Below are 23,381 nucleotides of genomic sequence, written 5' to 3'. Positions count from 1 at the left end.
TATTTACATCTGAAGTTATAAAGTCTCTCCCCAATCTTTTATTAATCAATACATGTTTATGCTTTCTTGCAACATGTGTTTCTTATAAACAGATTATATCCAAATTTCTTGTTATTAATACATGTTCAATTTTATTTCTTTTAATTTTGTTATTAAGCCCATTCACATTCCATGATAACAATTTCAACGTCATTTCCCAAATCTGAAATCAATAAAATCAATAAAAGTTATTGACATTTGGAGACTTAAACACCCAACAACAAAGCAATTTACATTCTTCTCTGAGCCAAAACAAAGCTCGGGAAGAATAGACTATATATGGATCTCCAGATGCTAACATCAAGAGTGGTTAAAAATGAGATAACCCCCAAGACATTATCAGACCATAATTCAATATTTATGGAATTGAAAGGAATGGAACAGTCTTCCTTCATATGGAGGATGAATGAAAGTTTATTTGATGTCCAGGCAGTGGTGGAAGAAGCAAAAGAGACAATAACGGTCAGGGGTTTACTTTTTGCATTCTGTTTACTGTTTACTATTTGCATTCCCTTTTAGTCTGCATAGTCCAGATAATGTGACACCAAACAATACCAATCTCAATGTTTCCCCCCCTGTAAATTCAGGTTTACCCAATTCGGATATAATCTGGTACATTGGAGGAAATCAGTCTCCAAACTGCTCCACTTGGCATGGTACGGCTAGGCTATCCATTTCATGCAATCCAGTAAAGAATTGTCTGGTAACAGATTTGCTTTGGGAAAAAATACCATGTATAAAAGTAGATGTGTGAGATACAGTCCTTTTTTTCGAAAGTAAAACACAGTAAGATAGATTTATTTCCATTATCTCTGAACATTAACTATATATACACAAAACCAAATATTTAGAGAACATATTTTACACTATAATGAAGTTACAAAAACACGCAGTAGTTTTTGCCAGTGTTTTAGCACAGAGCTGATTACTTATACTATAAGGTGGTGGTATTAATCCATCCTATACCAAGTACAGAGGCTACTGGGAATTGGCTAATTGCTTCTGTCGCTATTCAATGATTTCTTTGATCCAAGACAAAACCTGCCTGTTTATTTCCATCGAGATGTCGTCTGCATTTCGTCCTCTCACTGCCATGCTGTGGTTTGCCTTTTCAACCCAATGGATTTTCTTGGGCGCTTGCATTTTGACTGCAACGCCATCCAGCAGTTGCTATTGGAACAAATGGAGGGACAAAATAGATCAGAAAGACGTATCTAACTCTTAAAAAGAGTTCATTTCCCACAGAAGCCAGGATTACTTGGGTGAGGCAGTCAATAACTGTCGGCATGGCACAGGAATATCTTTTGTCCATGTTGACTGTGCATGGTTCTCTAAGCAAAGTATAACGTGGGATGCAAGGGGGGGGAATGGTGGTGTTTAATAGTGCTGGCAAGATTAAAAATTGCTGCCCTTAACTTCATGCGCACACACTTTAGTGGATAAGATAGATGAATTTTTTTCCAGAAAATCTGCCTTGCTCTGGGAAAATATACAAAGCTCATTGCTAACAGAAGCGGCTATGACCTGCAGTAGAAAAGATGTAAAAGCATATGCTATGTAAACAAAAGTTCTAAAATGAAGTATGGTTTGCTTTTGATACAAACTGGGCAATTCCAAAGGGGGAAATGTGCTTTTTTAAATGGGTTTGACTTATTTATTTGTTAGTGCTGACTAAGAAATAAATAAGTGTGGAGAAAGGGAGAGGAGGTGAAGGTTCTGTTAAAGAAACCAAAGCTTCTCACCTGCCATTAATTTGAACGTGGCAACCCAGCAAGGCAAACCTCCAGAAAGCTCCTTTCATTACCGTGTCAGAAAACATGGGCTTATTTCATCAGTATCGCATATTTTAAGCAAGAGTGTTATTTCCTCCACTTTCCAGCGCATCTAGGTACTCACTTTATCACACATCTCATCTGTATCTCCAGACACAAATAGCACAGGAGACTTAATGGACAATAAATCTTCATCCCGAAGTTTAGAGTGAAGCTTTGGTCGATGCAGCGGGTAAGACAAGCATATCAGACCTTGAATGAAGCTGTCATTATCTTGGTCCGCTTGTCGTATCACAGAAGCGGCAGCACGCGAGCCCATTGAACGGCCTACATCCCATTAAGAATCAAGGAAGGAGAGGGGGGGAATACATTTTTTGTGATTCGAGCTACACATTCTGTGAAACAACCATTTTCAAGGACTTCTAATCCTCCGTATTTCTCTGCTGAAAGTACTCAAAACTCGGGAACCCCTGCTACAGCTAGGGATTTGTTTACATGGAGGCAACATGAACTTTTGCAGCTACCCCAATGCTGCTGGATGAAAAATGTCAGGCTTAAATCACAGCCAAGAAGCTGTCAAGGTCCATAACAGTTTTAGTAAAAGTTCTGTTGGATCAGATCAGTTCCAGCACTGACCAACTGGATGCCTTTAGAAAGCATGTAAGCGGGGGGTGGGGGGAGGGGGGGGAGAAGACAGACCATTCTGCCTGGCAAGCTGAAATACTTGTGCAGGTGGAAAGATCAGAGTGCAACACTGAATTCCTTATCAAATAGGCAGTTAGTGAATCGATGCATGGAGTTCCATAATTAAAGGTCTGGATCATAGAAGTAGAATTGGAAGGGACACTGGGGATCATCTAGTCCAACCCCCTGCAAAGCAGGAATCTCAACCAGATTATACATGACAGGTGGCCACCCCATCTCTGTCTAAAAACCTCCAGGGAAGGAGAGGCCACCACCTCTTGTGGGTGTCCTTTCCACTGCTCTTGTCATCACACAGTTCTTCCTGATGTTTAGTCGGAATCTCCTTTCCTGTAACTTGAATCCATTGGTTTGGGTCCTAGCCTCATTTGGAGGCAAAATGAACCGTTTATGTTTGCCTTCGACTCTTTAGGTGAGGACAAAGGTCTGTGTTGTTCGGAAATGCTAAGCAGAAATAGCTTAAATCTTTGAAATACACATATGCAGTCAACAACAACAACAAAGCAAAACCTGGTATGTGAAATGCCTGCCTCATTCAAAAATATTTGTCAGCACCCTGTTTCACAGGAGGGAAATAAGAAGCCATGTTACATATATACACCATCAAATTTTCTTACCTCCAAGAAAAATGCCAGAAAGTATGTAGCTGCCTGATGATCTTATATAGTCCTTTTAAAAAAAAAAGGTTAAAGATTTTTTGGATAATCAATACAAACATCTAGAAAGTAACTTGCTAATCAATACAAACATCTAGAAAGTAACTTGCTAAAAGTTGTACACAGCAAAATGCAGTCTACTCGACTAATATGTACCCTAACAAACAATAGGGAATGAGAGCAGAGATACACAGAACAGGAATTGCTTTCAATACACTCAGTTTCTTACACAGTGAAAAATGAAAAAACCACACGAGAAAGATCCACCTTTACATACATATAAATTTTATATATTAAGTCTACATGTTGATTGGAGGAAGCTACATATGGGCTATGTGGTTTAGACTGCAATCCGATACACATTTATTCAGCAACCCAAATGAGCTAAATGGGGCTTAATCCCAGATAAATAAGTAAAGGATTATAACACTTTAGGGTACAAGAATTAGCACAATGTTTCATTCTCCTTGAACTAAAAAGCAACTTGGTCTTTCATACCACAACAGCCTTATATGCTTTAGTTCTATAGACGATATTGAGGCTTTTGCAGGTAAATCGCAGACACAGAAATCCATGAGAGGCCAGGTAGTTTGCCAAAGATACAAGGTGAGAGAAATTCATATCACCAGATGCTCCGTGCGTGAGAATCACAGCATACGGCAGCTTCTTCTCGGGGATGGAGAAAACGGCGTCTAGATGTTTGCTTCCAAATGGTATTTTCACACTGGTCTAGAAATAAAAAAAGACTGAAATCAACAAATATGTTTTCAGCACACGTGCATAAAACACAGTGCATCAGACTAGCTGCCATGTTGGTCCTGTCCTTTGACGCAGGACAGTCCAAAAGGAAACGGAAACTGTTCTTGTGATGAAAGGGCATTTCCAGATTCCCACAATTTTCAAGTCTCATCCAGTCACATACTGGCAAATTCAGGCTGCACAATTATAGCCGATTGCTCAATAACCCCGCTTCCTAAAAAATTCAGACTTTTTGCTGTAAGTAAAGTGGTGGGGAACTGCACTGGAAAGTGTGGAATGACACTTGCTGTGAGGCACTGCCATCTATCTAAACAAATCAAAATGAATGCTCATTACCTAGCCAATGTCACCTAATCTCCCTGTAAAACAAATCAGGATAAATTGTCAACAAACAAGTCATCTGGAGGCATCCTAAGAGACATAAGAAGATACAGTTTTTCTCTGTTCTTGTCAACGACCTAATTCAACATCTCCAAAGCCATGTCACATTAATCATTCGGTTGCTTTAATTTTCCTGTGTGTGAAAAATAAAATGCTGGTTTGTTTGGAAGTGTTCAAACGGCGTTTATAATTAACAATGTAGAGCTGGACTTGTAAACACCAAGTAAGACATTTTTACAAAACATTTTTTTCCTTTTTGGTAAAAGGTATAGACTAACACGGGCACGCATGAAAAGTGGGGGGGGGGTTGTGTGTGTGCTAGTGGTTTCTGTGAATTTATTAAGCTTGCTTAGGATTAGAATAGGAGCTTTAAAATCAAAACTGTATACAGAGCAAAGATAAACTTGCTGTGACATACCTCTGAACAGTCACCCATTTTCCAGTTGCGATCTTGCAAGTTCGTGTCTCAGAACGCTTGACTGCAAATCACTGTAATAAAATTAACCAAACATGAATGGCTGCCACCCAGCAGCTCAACATGCACAACCATAGGAGTATGGTCTACTACTACTACTACTAATAATAATTTATTATTTATACCCCGCCCATCTGGCCGGGTTCCCCCAGCCACTCTGGCCGGCTTCCAACAAAACATTAAAATACAGAAATCAAACATTAAAAGCTTCCCTAAACAGGGCTGCCTTGAGATGCCTTCTAAAGGTATGGCAATTGTTGTTCTCTTTGACCTCTCTTTGACCACAGGGTGGGTGCCACTACCGAGAAGGCCCTCTGCCTGGTTCCCTGTAACTTGGCTTCTCGTAGCGAGGGAACCGCCAGAAGGCCCTCGGTGCTGGACCTCAGTGTCTTCCTACTGCTTCCTACACACACACACCCCGGGGATTTCTCTTTGTGGAACAAAAAATAAAAAATCTGTCCAGACGTTTATCAAGATTTATCAGTTTCTAAGCCCAAAAAATTCAAAACAGGCAACCAAAATTACTAGTGCAACCAGACGTGGGCAACTAAGCACACCTGCTCACCCTCTCAGTAGAAAAATATCTCAGGAAGTAGCAAAGAGAAAGCACATTGACTTGTGATTGCTGGATGACGGGCAAGAGATAAATTTTTAAAATAATAAAATACATGACAATAACTAAGGGGCATGAGGAACGAATTGGGGGTGGGTGGGTTAGTTTTAAAGGGCAGCAAACTGACACTTAGCTTGTTGCTATAGCTATTCCACAACAGAATCATAGAACTGTAAGGGACCACAAGGGTCATGCAACCGCCTTTGATGCAGGAATCTTTTGCCCAAAGTGGGGCTTGAACCCACAAAACTGAGGTTAAGAGTATCATGCTTTAGTGACCAAGCTATCCCTTGGTGCACAAGACGGGTGAAGGAACTTGGCACTATTTGGGTTTTCTGCTTCAAGCATCAGGGACTGTGAAAGACAAGGAGAGCATATTGTACATATTGTAGCCCCTATACACATACAGTTCTTTGCCTGCCTTCCTGTGCTCCCCGTTTCGAGATGTCCCCTTTGTATTAATGTATATGTGTCATAGAATCAAGGGATTTGGGGCTTGTAAGGGACCCCTAAGGTCATCCAGTCCAACCCCCTGCAATGCAGGAATCTCTCCGCTGAGGATAAGGCATTTTGTCCAAACTGGCAAAAACTGCAAGCTGCAATAAAATAGTTAGCTTTGAAGGTGCAAGACATTTCTTTTTCGGGGGGAGGGCTGCAACGAACCCCACCTGCGAGCTGCGCACTCACAAAACCAGAAATGCTGCTGGCAGATTCGTAACTGGGGCTCCGACGCAGCAATAAAACTGCCGGCAGAAGCACAAAGCTAAGCAGGAGGATCCGGCATGGTTTCACACTGGATGGGCGGGACTGCGTGCTGATTCCTGCATTGCACGGGGTTGGACTGGATTGCCCTCGGGGTACTTTCCAACTCTAGGATTCTATGAGAGATTTCCCTTTCAAAAAAAAAAAAGGAAAACCTCGATTCTTTCTTTCCCCTCCTTCTAAGGAAACTCCCACCCCGCGCTCCTGAGGCTGCAGCATCCCTTATGGCTCGTTTACTCGGGAGTAAGTCCCGCTGGACCCGGCAGGAGGAGAAACTTGGTTCCGAAGTCATGCGCGCCCGGGCTCACGGCTCCTTCTTTCCGCGCCTTCTTTCCCCTTCCCGCAAGGGTGCCAGCAATTGCGCGCTATGCAATTGCATGCTGGGGGTTGTAGTACGCGCGCCGAAGTGAAAGCCCATCCAGTGGCTCCTAACGCGGAGGGAGGAAGTCGAAGAAAAAGAGGGACACGCCTACTTAACGCCTTCCCCCCCCCCCAATCCGACGTACACCGGTGCCTTTAGGTGTAAACACACGCAGTCAAATACAGTAGAACAATGGCCACGTAAATCATAACAAGAGCCAAAACAAAGACACAAAGAATTAACATTAATAAGAGCAACAAACCCCCAATAAAGGCCCCTACTATTATTATTATTAGGAGAGGGATTTTATGGCAAAGAAATCCCTCGGTGGAATGAAGTGCACTGTTTGCAGGAAAACATCTGTGAATGCACTCTGTTGGGATTGCAAACAACCAGAGCCCGTTTAATAAATGAAAGCTTTGAAAGCAATTACCAAGGGCTGAGAAATCGGGTGCAGATTGCGAGTGTAAATTCAGATTCCCGCTCCCGTCCCCTCCCTTCCTTCCAGCAATAATGTTTAAGGCTGCATGCACGTTGGACATTTAGAACACATTCCCCTGTCAAAGAGGATCCCAGGAACACTGTAGTTTGCTAAGGGTGCTGGGAATTGTAGTTCTATTGGGTGCAAACTACAGTTCCCAACATTTTTTTTGGGGGGGGGAGAGCAGCGAATGCATTTTAAAGCTATAGTGAGTGTGCGTACACACCTCCGCTCATGTCATGCCTTGGAAGCAGGGGTCCAAGCTGTTTCCCCCTTGCTCTGCTCCTTTGGAAGTGTTATGAAAAAATGTACCCCAAAATGCGTTGCCTTTTAAGAAGGACAGACGTGGGTCGGAAGCTCCAAAATTTGCACTAAGTTCAGCTCCGCCGGGAAAATGACAGAGACCACACGATGCTGTCAGGAAAAACAAACTGATCCCTTTTTTGCAGAATGCAAAGCTACAGCTGTAGGGTCCCTGCCTCTGGAAAGAAGGAAGGAACCCCGGAAAAGGGTAAAGTCCCCTTATATACCCTCCTGTCCCTGCATGGAAATCTCTGGACTGGGAGGGAGGGGGAGACAAGGGCGACGGGTGGGGGATCGGATTAGCTGGGTGCGGAGATGACTTTTCCTTTCAGATGGAGAGATGTCAATCGCTCTTCTCCTGTCGCTGATGGTGCTCCCTGTTGTTTGGCAGGAAGGGCAATCAGTCGAGATGGGTGCAGAGGTGGGGCAGTTCCTGGATTTCCGTGGGGTGGAAGTCCGCCCGGCAGGTGTTTTCCTCCAGGCCATGGAAGGGTGGGCTACATTGAGGATGGCAATTTATTTGAATAAAGATGTTCCAGCTAATCCCTCTATTGTCCGTGTGTCCTTGAATGGGTATAGGGTGGTAGTAGGGCAAGGTTCAGGTGGGTTGGGATCATACAGGGTTCATACAGAAAATATACCTGGAAAACATACCTAATACAGGGATTTCTAATTAAAAGGTAGCAGTCCTGACATATACAGTTCTAAGATATAAAACAGCAATTCCAATACAGAGAGATACTAGCAATTCTAATACAGAGGCAGCGGATAGAGATTTCATGGTAAGAGAACATATAATAGGCTGTATTATTAACTTGAGTAGAAAAGTGTCACTTTGGATTTGGGCGGTTTCCCCCCCCCTTCTTCTGGAAACATTGTTTTGTTCTGGGCGGAGGGGAGGTGGAGAGGGGAAATGTGTGAGTTTATGCTAACTGTTGTGCATATGCAGATCCTTAAGCCTTCCTTCAGGCAGGGTCGAGTCCTAGCGGGAGGGGTGGGGAGACAGGGAAGATGGCATTGAACAGGATTCTGGGTATTGCAGCTGTCAAATTCTGTCACCCCTCTCTGTTCATTAATAATGGTGTCCTGCAACCCCCCTCCCAATATGATTTTATAACAGAAGGGAAAACTCATTCTTTAGCTATAAATCAAAGCAAATGGGAATTGGGGAAAACCCAAATTGCTGCGGGTTGGGGAGGCAGGAAAGCAGGAAAACATAAAGTGTGGATAATCCCTAAATTTACTTTCTGTTCACCACCCTGTGCTTATAAGGGAGCATATTACTCTCATAAGTGAAGGGTGGGTTTAAGTGTCATCTAAGAACTGTTTTCTGATGGTTTGTCAACAAATATCTAGGGTTTAAAAAAACAAAAACAAATTCCACACCAGAAACCTTTATAATTTTATGGGTTTAGGAGATAAACAATTATTTGCAGAGATAGCAAAGATTTCTGTGTTTGCTGTTTATAGATCTAAGACATGCAAGTAGTACATGCAAAGGAGTCAGTGCAGGTACTATCGAATGCACAGTTTCTAAGCAGACACTTCAGGAAGTTTCCTTTGTCAACATTTAAAAGTCAATAGGCCTGCTGACCCCGCTGCTATTTTGGGCTGTGTTCACCAGTTGGAAATCTGCTTGCATCATGGTTTAATGCCTGCTGGGAAATAAATGTGCCAAAGATCTTCGTGTCAACTGACTTCATACTAGTGGAATTTGTTAAGACCAAAAGTCAAAATCCACAAGCCCTGTGATAAGCTCATCCAAGAGGTCGGCTTGGCTGCTATGTGTATCTTCTAGACATTCCTTTCTAAATTAGCCAGGGCAGAGAAGTATCAAAGAGAGACCGCTTGCCAAGTTAAAAATAATTATTAGAAAAACATAACACAGGGTAAAAGGCCTGAACTAGTCAGGAACTGCTTTCTTCAGATTCAACAAAGAAGTTGTTTTGGAATCAAAAGGGCAAAGGAATGCCTCCATCTATTTAAGATGAGTAGCCGATAAAATTACTGCCGTTATAAGGCAATCTTTCATTGCTTTGATGAAGTTCTGAGTAGGGGTAGAAGGACTTCTCAATTATCTCGGTTTCTCCTCTTGTCAACCTTGAATTCAGCTCTCCACATTTCTACTGCAATTTGCTATTTTTAAAATGAAAATTATCGAGCATTTTAGCACAAATTTATCCCAATGAACACACTTTTGTATGCGGTTTGGATCAATGTACACATTTTTACAAGCATTTTATGCAATTGTGTATGTTATTTTCACTAACCAATTCATTTTTATACTCATCTCTCCCTAATGTCGACATTTAAGAAAAATTTGCTTGGAGGATTGCTTTGCAAAAATTGAATAACTTCAAATAGTGAAGGATGGCTGTATTGTTTCAGAAAATGCACATTTGATATATTTTCCTTTAAATGCAAAGTGTATTGAATTCTTAACCCCATTCAAAGCTCTGAGCAGTGGTTCAAAAGTTATTAAGGTTCTCTTGCCCCATTGAAGTCTACGGGAGCCCACTCACAACTAACCCCACAGTGACAAACACACCCACACACACTCTGCCCAAAACTGAAACCATACCCCAAAGTGAAACACCCACACAACCTGCCCCACACAAACATCCCATTCACAACACTGCATCTTCTACTGATCCAAATGCGCACACACTGACCCACACTGAAACCCCATACACACTCCACTAAACCCCCACAACCAACCCCATCCTGCCCTGCAACTCCTCCCCCCTTCCCACACTGCAGCAACACACCTTGATCTATACTGAAACCCTCACATGCACACTGAAAGACACACACCTTGGTCTAATGGGTGCAATTAGGAACCTTGAAACAGCGGGAGCAGTCTTGCTGCAAGAAGATCCTGTTTGTTTCTTTTTCACATTTTAGGGCGTGTGAGCGCCTATGCTGAAGGGGAGCGCCCTTGCATTTTTCAAAGCCTGCATTGGGTACCCAAACTGATAGATTCCAGATGATGTGTCCTACAGTTTCCCATCAGTTCCCGCCATCAGAAACTATGTCACATGTAGTCCGAAATTTACATTCGCCATACAATCCAGTGCAACCTTTGTATACAAACGTCCTATATTGTGTTTGCCTCGGCATGGTGATATACATATAAAGCTCCAGGGGAAAACTAAGGAACAGTGATCTTGCATCTCCTTTAGCTTTAGTTATTATTGAGCATCTGCTCATCATCAATCTGACAGTCCTAAGTTTTTAGACCTCTAGAAGGATGGAATAGGAACGTTAGCAAATCTCCTTCTCCTCCTTGTATTGCGTCACCTTTCAGCGCAGCCCCAAGAAACCTTAAGCAGAGTGCACACCATCTATTTTGATCACAGATGTGTGTAGACTGCCTCCAGTTATATTTAGTTCAGATCATTATAAAATTCCCAAAGAGGTTCCAGGATGTAGTCATAGAATAATAGGCATTCTCGTCTTAATGGAACACAAATACTAACATAGAGAGGGAAAACAGAGATGAAGGGAGTAGAATCATCCGGCCACTTTTTGTTGCTGTTCTTTCTAAAGAGTAAAGTGAAATAAAGACTAAAGTTAGTCTTAACAAAAGAATCACACCCAAAGACACACACACACTAAAGGTGAGATCTGAAGGAGTTGTGTCCGATTCTTCATTCCCCCACCCTCTGCTCTCTGGGAAAGATATTATAGTATGATTTTATAACCATCACAACACACCAAGGGATGGAAAGATCCCTCATTTACCACGTGTATCGTGCATCTCTTAAGCAAGGAGTGCAGGGGGAGGGGGGGGGAGAGATTTACCATCTGAAATAAATCAATAAATAGCAAGGTGTGTTTGACTGGTTTCTAAAGTGGTATGGCAAGTATCATGATAGCCTGCTTAAAGATATAGACTTCTCTGATAGGCTTGATGTGCCAAAATTACATGAAAAACATGTGCCTCTTTAGGAAAGAATAACATTATTCACTGAGATCTACATTAACTTTCTGCTAGCTATTGCACAGCTCCTGGTAAAGTTTTCTATTATCTTTTGGAATCGCACTGCTGCCAATTTAAAAAGAAAGAAAGAAGAATCTTTGGCCATTGATCAACTCACTCATTTTTTTAAAAAAATATTTTTATTATAGATTTTATTTGATTACAAAAGTACATGCATTGTCTCTTTTTTACGGGTCATAGAGTCTTTTCTACAGACGAGTTACATTCGACGTGAGACTTTAGTGTTGTATACAATATACAGGTATGATGCCATCACTCCTGAGTTCCCTTCTCTGGTATCATAGAGAGAATGTGGTATTCTGAGAGCTCTGGATGATAAAATGATCCAAATGTCAACTAGATTCAAGACACAAGGTACATTCCAAAGCCAACCAAACACAAGTTAGGGTGCATTGTTGGGCCTACTGAGTGGCAATGAGGGAAACGAAAAGGTCTCTTGCATCCTCAAGCAGAAGTCCTGCAGAGCTTCTCAGAGTGGTCAAAGGGCTGTTGGCATCTGCACCTGTGGGTGGAGCTATACAACTTTCTGGATCCCATCATGAATTGCTTATGAGACACTTTGGGGGTGGGGTCTAGTTGTTTGCCTCTGTACTGATATCTATTCTGTTGTTGTTCCAGAATCTGTCAAGGCACTGTCCGAATAAATATTAGGGGATCATTTTCAGTTACTGCAGCCTCATAACATGAACAGGGTGCTTGAAGGAATGCATTCGACAAGTTGTCCTCACCTAGGAATTTCGGTTTGGATTATTCCTAACAAAAAGGACTCTGGTCTTTTCGGGTAATTTTAAACCTTTTTTTTCAACTCATTATATATCGTTTCCCAATATTCTTTTACCTTTTTACATGTCCACCACATATGGGAAAAGGTCCCCTCCCTTTCTTTACATTTCCAACATGTATCGGATTGTACTTTATGCATCTTAGCCAACCTACTCGGAGTTAGATACCATCTATGAATCATTTTCGAATAGTTCTTTTTCAGTGTGTAACGTGCAGTAAATTTCAAATCACTTTCTCCAAGTTTCTCCCAGAGGTTTAGGTCTATATTGTGTCCTATATCCATTGCCCAGTGTGTCATTGAAGCTTTAACTGGCTCGTCTTTTGTTTCTCATTCTAATGAAAGGTTATACATTCTAGACAAAAGTTTATCCTTATTTTGTAATAGTTCATTTTCCAATTGTGAGCTTTGGTAAACAACAACAACAACAACAACAACAACAACAACAACAACAACCCAAAATTGGTCTAACTTGAACTTGTCATGTACCTGATGATATTGTAACCAGTCTGTAACTTGGCTTCTGAAGTTTTCCATGGGTTTCTTACTCTTCTTACCCTCCTGGACCTTCTATGTTGGGGTTGGGGTTCCTCAGTGGTTCTGCTCTTACCTGCAGGGTCGATTCCAAAATTATGTGCCAGTCCCTGGCACTTACACCATGGGGTGCCACAGGGTATTATTTCCCCCCTGTACTATTTAACATTTCACGAAGTCACCGATAGTAGTCCTAAGAGATTTAGAGCATGAGGTCTTCAGTATGCTGTTGAAACCCGGCTCTATTTCTCATCCGAATCAGGAGTGGACGTGCAAGTCATGAGACGGTAACTGGATGCAGTGGTGGGCTGGATGAGAGCCAGTGATCTGAAACTGAGCCTGGTAAGACAGTGTCCCTGTGGGTGGGTGGTTTCTGAGTCCGGGAAACTGGCCATTTGCCTATTCTGGCAGGGTCGGACTCCTTTTGAAGAAGCAGGTTTGTAATTTGGGGACCTTAATTGATTCATCTTTCTCACTTCGGTGGCTAGGAGTGCCTTCTATAAACCTTCGGTTGATATGCTTGCTGTACCCATTCCTGGGTAATCTGGCCCCAGTGGTCCATACATTAGTAACCACTATGTGGGGCTGCCCTTGAGTGTGATCCAGAAACTGCAGCTTGTGCAGAATGCTGCTGCAAGGCTGTTGTTCTGTGGCTAACTGTTGTCAACCTCTGTTGAAGCAGTTGCAATGACTGTCTATATGTTACCAGGACAGGTTCAAGGTGTCGTTACTTGTTTCAAAGCTCTGCATAAATTAGGACCAGGATACCTGAGAGACCGCTCCTTACACTTCTGCCTGGCCATTACATTCCAAGTTTGAGGACTTCCTGCTATTGGCCTTTAGTCCACCGTTAGTGACAAAGTGCCATTTGAGCTAAATTTCTGAATGTTTTTTAAAAATTATTGTCCACTCCTCATCTCATAGTATTGTACTGCTATTTTAACTGTGTTGCTTTTGGTGTATATTTTATCCTCTTCTGGGGTTTTCTGTACCCCTTTGATATATCACATTGTGAGTGGTTTATAAATCTTTTAAAGCAAGTTTCAATCTGAGATTGTTTGATGCTGAAGTAACATATATGGAGGGCAACTTGTGAACTCCACATGGAGCTGTCCAGGGTGCTGTCTGAAATATCAACTCTTTACTCCCCTTGCTCTGCTGGAACCCAAACTGTTGTATCGACCCCACTGTTTGGACTGGAACTCTCATACTGCTGAGGATGTTGCCTGGAGCAAAATAGCTCACTGGTCTATTTCATATCTAGAGTATTCTACATCTAGATCTAAATCTAAATCTAGAGCTAGAGCTAGAGCTAGATCTGCATCTAGAGAAGTAGCAGGGATGCCTTATTCTGCTATCCCAAATGATTTCCTCTGTTTCATACATACTTACATGCTTACTGTTTTGTTCTTATTTAGGCCAGGGAGATCTTTGTTCTGCGTTCCAGAATCCAGAAATTAAACAAGCAGACTTTGGCAACGCTCAGCAAGATGTTCTTTCAACAGATCAACATTCATGATCCTCACCTACATATTGACTTTGCAAGGATAAAATAAAGCATTACCTGCCCAAAGGTGAAGGTGGTTCTGGCCAAAAAAGAGAGGGAAAGAGCAGGTACTTGTGAAACACAAGCATGGGAAAGAGAAGAAGACATGATACAATTTCCCTGTGAACATGTTATAAGGAGGCACGCAAAGGAAAACGAGCAGTGCAAACTCAATCTTATTCACTACCTTTACCCTGCAGAAGTGAGCCAGAATTGCATTTTTGTTTCATTAGGCCAGATGATATGCTGTGTGCTGCAAGAGAGATTCTTCTTTGGCTATAAATTTGTCAGTCCCCTATTTAAGGGCACTTCATTCCTGCAATGGTATTAGGTGACACGATGCACTCACTGGTGTGTCTGCAGCAGCTGCTACAATTCGCTGATACCTTGAAGTGGGGAGACGCAGGAGTTGTTGGCAGCGTGTGACATTTTATGGCTGTTCCCTCTTGTCCTCTCATTGAGCTAATCAAAGTAAATGCCAGTAAACAAACCCCTCTGAGTCTCTGCCTCTGCGAGGCAAGCAGCAAAGCATCGGGCACTTCCACACACTTGCAAAACAGAATGCCTATCCCATAAGCATTTTCCCTTGTTGCCTCTCTGCATGTACAGTGGAAACTTGTTCATCTCTGCATGCTAAGCTGGCCTGACACAGAGATGCTACCTGTTCTTACTTGAATTCAATACCTCATGATCCCAAAATACAAAACCTTTAACATTTAACTGTTGGACCTAGAAGCATGATGTTGCTCATAGCCTTGCAGTTACTCATAGTAGGTGCAAGAGATTATTGCTATCTATAATAGGAAATAGAGAGTTTCCAGGCTAAGAATTCAAGAGTGTGTTATGCATAGGGGTAGCGATTCCTTGGTTAGCCTTTGTCCAAATTAACTGTGTCTTCAGGCTATAATGCAGCAATAGGCATGGGATGGTATTCAACTAAGTTTTACTCAGAGAAGTTTTACTCATAGTTCCCATGGATTTGCCTTTTCAGCACTGTCAGTTTCACCTAGGACTTAACAAGATACACCCTACCTCGGACACACACACACACACACACACACACACACACACACACACACACAAAGACATATTTGCAATGTGATTCTACACATCTCTACCCAAAAGTAAGTCCCATTCAGCTCAATGAGTCTTCCTTCCAGATATAGAGCATAAAATTGCAGGCACATGAGCCTCCATGGCATTTGTTTTTGTTCTATCCACTTTTCATATTGATGAATATATGTTTTTAATATCTTGTCTGTGTCTCGCGCTGTCATTCACATTATTTGCACCCAACACAATTATCATGCACACTCCCTGTTGGTATATGAGTCCCGTCTGTATACACCATCGCAAGACTTCTTCATAGCTGCAACCTAACAACTGATTCCTGGTAGCTCTGTCCCTCCCCCTCTCTGTATTGAAAATGTCTCCCAGCCACTGTTGGCCTTTGGCTAATGAAAGCTCAGCTGAACACCAAATTCCTGCCGCAAGAGCACACATTACCCTGAATGTAATTACTGCGTTTTGTTGCAGGAAATACAAATCTGCTAGGGAAAATCCTAGTTCTAACTAACTAAAGAAGACCTGTAACAAGCTATGCTTGGAATGGAGGGAGATTCCAGACCAGGCACCCCCAAACTTCGGCCCTCCAGATGTTTTGGACTACAATTCCCATCTTCCCCGACCACTGGTCCTGTTAGCTAGGGATCATGGGAGTTGTAGGCCAAAACATCTGGAGGGCCACAGTTTGGGGATGCCTGTTCCAGACAATCCAAGTGTCCCTATTTTCCAGGGACATTCCCAGATTTAGGATGCCATCCCGGTTTTAGATTTGATCCCAGAATATCCTACTTTTCCTTAGGATGCCCCTATTTTCATCAGAGAAATGTTGGAGGGCATGTGACTCCCAAGCCAAGGAGATACAACTTTAGAAGACATCTGAAGGCAGCCCTGTATAGGGAAGTTTTTCAAAAAAACATATGTTTTATTATGTTTTTATATATGTTGGAAGCCGCCCAGAGTGGCTTGGACAACCCAATCAGAAGGGTGGGGTATAAATAATAAAATTGTTGTTGTTGTTGTGGAAAAGGACGTCCCTATTTTAATTGGAGAAATGTTGGAAGGTGTGAGGTTCAAAATAGATGTCTCCTCTCACGAGGGAGGTGTGGAGAAGAAGGAAGTGGGAAATTAGGTCAGCAACCCTAAAGGTATCAGTCTAGCACCTGATGGAAGGTCAAAGGTTAAGCCAGGCAGGCCAGGCAAAGAAACAAGGAGGTTCCTGATCTACTCGATGAAGCCTTCAGTGTGAGCTGTGTTGCATCCCAACACGTCTAACAGCAACAGCCCCATATTGGTGGCTATTTGTGGCAGAATGAGGCCGTTGCCTCAGGCCTCAGATGCCTGGGGTGCAAAATGTCTTGGGGTGGCCCAGACCTTATATCTACTTATCTTATATCTGAATGAGTGGAAGCCACCACCACCACCCCCAAAAAATTGTCTTAAATTCTTTCTTAAAACAAACCAGACATTTAAAGCACATTTATACAACCCTGGAAACTGTAATTTGCCCCACACAGAGCTACAATCCCAACCACCTTGAACGAACCACAATTCCCGGGATTCTTTGGGGGCAAGTTATGTGCTTTAAATGTATGGTTACAATTTCATTGCTCTCCTTTAGTAGCACCAACTTTGTTTACACCATTTCAGGTTTAGCTCCTTTGCCTGTGCCTCCCTTGTTTCTATAACTCGGGCTCGTTCTGAACGCTGCCTGCTAAGTTTCGTTACCGAGCGTGGTTGCTATGTGAAGCAAACCGTGTCAGGTGGCTAAGGCTAAGGCCTCCATCTTAAATTAGGGCCTGCGTGTCACAAAATCTCTCCCCTATTTACAAGGGTTTGTTTTGTGCCAAGTCGACAACCTGCTTGCTGTGAGATGCTGCGTGCACAGCAGATTTCTGGAATCCACATGACAAGCGGGAGCGCACGACGTGTTTGGCACGCCGTTTCTAGTCATTATAAATCAGAAGTTCATGACAAGCACAAGTTCATAAGAAAGTTGAAGCAGGTCTTTCTCCAAAGTGGTATGCAACTCCACAGGGCACCCTATCAAACCACATTTTATTTATGGGGGGATAAAACATGTCCATTTTTAACCTCTGACTTATCTTGAATAGCCGTGGTCTTTCCCAGATCACCTGGTTGATCTTATGTGCAAAGCACTGGGGCATTCTTGGGATTTCGGAGAGTAGCTCACATGTCTTTCATTGACCTCTGAAGTGATTCGGCTAGAAGCCAAAAGAACTACACTTTGCTTTGCCAAGCCATCTCCATCTTAACTCTCACCCACAAAACAGAGGAAGTCCACCCTGTCAACCTTCAAAGTTGCAATTCTGACCAAGAAACGTGTTAGCAAAGCTGATCTCAGCTTGGTTTCAATGTCAGCGAGAAAGATATTTGGCTAAATTTCTCACCCCCAGGCTTTCTTTGGCTTTAAGCAATAAGGTTTTGGCTGGTACTTTATGTACAGTATGATGAACAGGAACGGTATTGGGGAGGTCCATGGTGCCTTCTGGGGAAAGTTGTTCTTTGCAAAGGGATAATTTCATCATTACTGTGTTCTATTGTTTTCAGCACAAGGTTTTTTTTCTTTTAATGAAGCTCAAAGGGAGTATCTTTCACAGTGATTTTTTATTTTTATCTTGGTGGATGGCTCAGGATGGTGCAAGTTTGGGAACCTCTATAATATTTCTAAAAACTTGGCATTTTCATTTATTTAGTACCATATTTTCAAATATCACACATTATTTTTTGCATCTTTTTATTTGTTTGCAAATTACTGTGTTGAACAGGCATCTCTCTATTTCTTTTAAACTTATTCTTCCTCCAGACGCTTCAGGACAGTGTAGTTGGGCATGTTTGCATTAATCTGTGCTATCCTCCAGGAGATGTGAAAGGTAGATTGGGCTTAGATATGGCCACCTACTAAAATTCCTGGTTGAGTGGGAGAGTTTGAACCTGGATCTCCTTGATCCAAGCCTAACAGTGTATTTAAATTCACTTAGCACATTTCTATCCTCCAGCAATGCTCTCAACAGTGACCATATCTTCTTGCATAGCACTGGCTTTTATAGGTTTAGTGCTGGTGTGTGGATAATTTTCAGGACAGTTCCATACATTATAATTGCCACAGGAATACTCGGATTGGGCTGGGTTTCCCGGACCCATGTGCAAGGAAGTTTAACACAGGGACACATGGGCTTTACATCTATGCTTTACAGTTGGCCACAACAAACATGAAATTGTAGGGATGGAGAGCCAGTGGCCCTTCAGATGTTTTTGGACTACAACTCCCATCAGCATTGGGCAGCATGGCCAAAGATCAAGGATGATAGGAGCTGTAGTACAGAATCTGGAGAGCAACATATTTCCTACCCCGATGTTTCCTACCTCTCTGTTTAAAACGGAAAGCAACTTTGTATTACCACATGTCAAGTGTTACTTATGGTGTCCCTCCTCCTTCGTAGAGACTGATGCCTATGCTGTACACATCCTGGACTGAGGAAACCTCTTTAACATACCCTCCAACAATTCTCAAATGAAAATAGAAATGTCTTATTCCATTATTATTATTATTATTATTATTATTATTATTATTATTATCCCACCCATTTGACTGGGTTTCCCCAGCCACTCTGGGCGGCTTCCAACATACATAAAAACATAATAAAACATTAAACTTTTAAAAAAACTTCCCAGTACAAGCCTGCCTTCAGATATCTTCTACAGGTTCTATAGCTACCTGTTCCTTTGGCTCAAGGAGGTCGCATAATTCCCTGCCTTCCAACATTTCTCCAATGAAAATAGGGACATCCTAAAGAAAAGTAATGGGATGCAGGTGGCGCTGTGGGTTAAACCACAGAGCCTAGGGCTTGCCGATCAGAAGGTCGGGGGTTCAAATCCCCACAACGTGGTGAGCTCCCGTTGCTCGGTCCCAGCTCCTGCCAACCTAGCAGTTCGAAAGCACGTCAAATTGCAAGTAGATAAATAGGTACCGCTCCAGCGGGAAGGTAAATGGCGTTTCCGTGCGCTGCTCTGGTTCGCCAGAAGCGGCTTTGTCATGCTGGTCACAGGACCTGGCTCCGTCGGCCAATAACGTGAGATGAGCGCTGCAACCCCAGAGTCGTTCGTGACTGGACCTAACAGTCAGGGGTCCCTTTACCTTTTAAAGAAAAGTAGGACATCCCAGGATCAAATCAGAACCTGGGGCGGCTTCTGTAAATCTGGGACTGTCCCTGGAAAATAGGGATATTTGGAGGGTCTGCTTTAATTTTGGCAGGACATAGCAAAGTTTCCAAAGACTAGATCAGTTTACTGGCACAGCAGGAGAGAAGCACAGAATGTCACCAAGATACAGAGCAGTTTATCGTTCCTCGTGGCTACTGCTGAGAAGTTTGGCAGGCTTAACCTGGTTTTAAAATGGCAAGAGCCATTACCTGTCTCCCTGACCCCCCCCCCCGGCGGCTTAGCAGTCCTTTCTCTCCCTTGGATAAGCCTTTTCTTTTTATAAACATCTACTGTATCATGTTGTCTCCTTCTTACCTATTAACTAAATTAGGTAAAGGTAAAGGGACCCCTGACCATTAGGTCCAGTCGTGACCGACTCTGGGGTTGCGCGCTCATCTCACATTATTGGCCGAGGGAGCCGGCGTACAGCTTCCAGGTCATGTGGCCAGCATGACAAAGCCGCTTCTGGCAAACCAGAGCAGCACATGGAAACGTCGTTTACCTTCCCGCTGTAGCGGTTCCTATTTATCTACTTGCACTTTGACGTGCTTTCGAACTGCTAGGTTGGCAGGAGCTGGGACCAAGCAACGGGAGCTCACCCCGTCACAGGGATTCGAACCGTCGACCTTCTGATCAGCAAGCCCTAGGCTCAGTGGTTTAACCACAGCGCCACCTGGTCCCTTTTAACTAAATTACACGGTCCCAAACCCTGCAACTTTTCTTTGTAGGGGGTTCGCTCTATCCCCGCGGTCATTTCAGGTGCTCTATTCTGAAAACTCTACAATATGCTTTTAGAGGTGAGGCGTGGGGTTTTTGTGCTCGGATGGAGAGAGATTAAAAACAGGTGACTTCTCTCATGAGAGAGGCATGGAGAAGGAGGAAACAGAAAATGCAGTCAGAAACCATAAGCACAGGGCTTTTTTTCCAGGGGGAACTCACAGGAACTCATTGCCATTCTAAGAGAACAAAGGAGGTGTTCATGGTAAGTTCTGGCACTCCCCCCCCCCCCTAGAAAAATAGCACTGCCTAAGCGTACCAAATGGGGAAGGTGAAATGGTCTGTTTCTTCTTTGTCCACATCTCTTTTGCATTGTCACTCATTTGCACTCAAGACCAAACCACCCATTTAGAATGGAGATCTGTGATTAGACCTCAGAGAGCATTTACATTCAGTACAAAACAATTGCAGAGCTGCTCTAAATTGGATTAGAATATCAGAACTTGAGAAGGGTGGTTTTTTGGTTGTTGTTGTTTTGCCTGTGCCATTTTCCCAACTGTTGTTCAATGTACTAGGGGAAGATATAGGTTTCCCATCCCCCAGTGTAACAAGCTTCTTTTAGGATCAAGACAGGGCCGGCTCTAGGTAGACCCCCGGTGGTGCGGTGTGCCAGGGCGCCAGGCCGGTAGGCCAGGCGCCGTGCGGCGAAGCCACGCAGAAACCATGCTGCGCCTTGCGAGGGCGGGGGCGCCGGAGCGATCTCTGCCCCTCAGCACCAGGGCGCGTGACCTGCTCAAGACTGCCCTGGATCAAGATCAGGAGAATGGCCTGTGTCAGTTTCTGTGTTTCCCGCAGTGCTGCTGATTCAGACTAATCCAGGCCCTCCAAAAACTGCTTTTAAGTAAGATAAATAAATAAATAAATCCAGTGATGAATCTTGCACCACGTAACATGCACTGTATTTTAACCAACATATGTACAGTTTAAAAGAAGGCAGTAGGCTCCAAACAAATTGTAAATGCTTCCCTGTGCTGTAAATATAACAAATGTTACTATTGAAAAGAACTGCACTTTCCCACTTCCTTACTGAAATACTCAGGGCTACCAAGAAGATACTACAGGGAAATATTATACTCAACCACCAGATCACTTGCTCCTTAGACTGCAGTATTTATTTTAACAACTACTGAGAGGCTGCGGTATATGCCATGATACATGCGAGTTCTGGCACCGTCGCTCCTGATTTCTTATTGTGGATCATAGCAGCGTCGCAAGCAGACCTCTGCTCCTGGTTTCAGTTTCCATCAGAAGCAGCATCAAGCCAAAGAGTTTTCCTGTTTCTGACAGTGTGGAGAATCAGACATCTGCATTGTCCAGCCCTTTGCGGCTTCGTTCCCTGGCCTGATGGTGCTGACCTCAAAATCCTTGCTAAAGCTAAGATTCGTCAGGCCCAGCTCAGCAACACCTTTCCCAAAACCCGTAGTAGAAATGGCAAAATGTTTCTTTAAAAAACCCCCACCCCAACAAAGTCTATGCGAGAAAAGTGCTAACTTCATTGTGTTACTCATCAAATGTAACTTGTTCAAAATCATTTCTTTCCTACCCTCCCAACGTTTCTGTTATGTATTAGTGTATATAGTTTTCCCTCAGGTCCTCAGGTCCTTGACAGTTGTTTTAGGAGGGAAACTTTAGGAGGGAACTTTGAATGATGTTTGATACATTATTTGAGCCAGCCTCTATAAAAGCAGGCCAGCTCGGCAATGCAGTTCAGTTCTGTTCCAGCTTCCGAATAAAGAGCTGCTTTGGAGAGATTGCTGTGTCGTCTGCTATGCTTACCCACAACTTAACAGTTTCCCCCATGAAAAAAGGGACTCCCCATTCCATAACAATAATTTATACCCCACACATCTGGCTGGGTTGCCCCAGCCACTCTGGCTGGGCAGCTTCCAACATATATAAAAACACAACAAAACATTAATATAATTTCTCTATACAGGATTGCCTTCAGACAGCTCGGGGGTCTGATAACTCCCAACCTTCCAACATTTCTCCAATGAAAATAGAGACATCCTAAGGAAAAACGAGGCATTCTGGAATCAAATCAGAAACTGAGATGGTTTTTCTGAAACAGGGACAGCCCTGGAAAATAGGGACATTGGGGGGGGTGTCTCTTCTTTCTACCCCAAATTCGACAGGGACTATCCTCAAACTTCTACACTGCCAAGTTTCAAATCAATCTGTTGAACCATTTTCTATAAGTTGTAGGCTGAAATGTCTTTGTTAATTGAATTCTATCACAGTGTGTTGCAGTTATGGGAAGTATTGCATTTTGCTGATTTTTTCCTCGTATGCAAAAACCACAAATAATCTGGTGGGAACCTTAAATACTAACAAATTTATTATGGCATAAGCTTTCATCAACTAACCTTCGCTCTATCAGATGTTTGAAGTGTTATCCCAAGACACACACACACACACACACACACACACATATACTCATGCGGTAAACTAAAGCTTATGCCGCAGTACACAAGATCCTTTGTGGGTTTTGCTGTTACATGGCTACCCCTCTGCAAATATGAGCATTTTCAGGTTTTAAATTCAACAGCCAATTGATTGCTGTCAGATTGTGGACCAACAAAAGGGATTGTTTGAGCCATTCTGCTTTTTTTATAAAAAAAAAAATATATATTTTTATTGAAGAAAAAGCATTTTTAAACAATACAAATTACCAATCACACAGTCAATTACAATTTCCCCCCTCCCCCCTCCCTCCCTCTTCCACCCTCTAAGGACTTCCCTCAGCTCCCCTCTCTGATTTATTTGTACATATTGTTTCCTGCATATTATAGAATTGTACATATCATTACCTTATCTATCACATGTTCTACTAATAAATTGTGGGTGTTTATTCAAAACCTGCCAAGGAGCCCAAATCCTTTTGTTGTCTTTTTAAGTAGTTTATAAAAAGTTCCCATTCTTTTTTGAAGTCACAGTTGTCCTTCTCACGTAGTTTATATGTCATCTTTGCCAACTCCGCATAGCTCATCAGTTTTTCTTGCCATTGTTCTTTCATTGGGATTTCCTCATTCTTCCATCTTTGTGCTAACAAGACTCTTGCTGCTGTTGTAGCATACATAAATAAGCTCTTTATTTTCCTTGGCAGGTCTTGTCCTAGAATCCCTAACAAAGAAACCCTTCTGGGTTTTT

The 23,381-nt window shown here is 42.7% G+C and overlaps 1 protein-coding gene across 3 annotated transcripts in view; it reads right to left on the bottom strand.

Annotated features, from left to right (window-relative positions):
• Positions 1–11: 11 nt before the first annotated feature.
• TEX30 (testis expressed 30) overlaps positions 12–23,381 on the bottom strand; it is a 31,881-nt gene continuing 8,511 nt past the window's right edge. The window contains exons 1-6 of one of the 3 annotated variants that reach the window (XM_060273367.2): positions 6,397–6,568; positions 4,728–4,798; positions 3,668–3,898; positions 3,131–3,182; positions 1,936–2,138; positions 12–1,209 (exon numbers count right to left, since the gene is read on the bottom strand). In XM_060273367.2, the coding sequence (XP_060129350.1) occupies positions 1,048–1,209; positions 1,936–2,138; positions 3,131–3,182; positions 3,668–3,898; positions 4,728–4,745 (666 nt within the window). In that variant the 5' untranslated portion in view covers positions 4,746–4,798; positions 6,397–6,568 and the 3' untranslated portion in view covers positions 12–1,047. Of the gene's footprint in view, positions 1,210–1,935; positions 2,139–3,130; positions 3,183–3,667; positions 3,899–4,727; positions 4,799–6,314; positions 6,335–6,396; positions 6,569–23,381 lie in introns of those variants that run through there. The other 2 variants (XM_088667562.1, XM_088667561.1) reach the window with 2 other exon arrangements.

This window comes from Zootoca vivipara, chromosome 4, assembly GCF_965207765.1.
Source record: "Zootoca vivipara chromosome 4, rZooViv2.hap1.1, whole genome shotgun sequence".
In the NCBI taxonomy this organism is placed as follows: Eukaryota; Metazoa; Chordata; class Lepidosauria; order Squamata; family Lacertidae; genus Zootoca; species Zootoca vivipara.
Note: the sequence above shows the minus strand (reverse complement) of the source record. Positions and strands in the feature narration are given on the sequence as shown.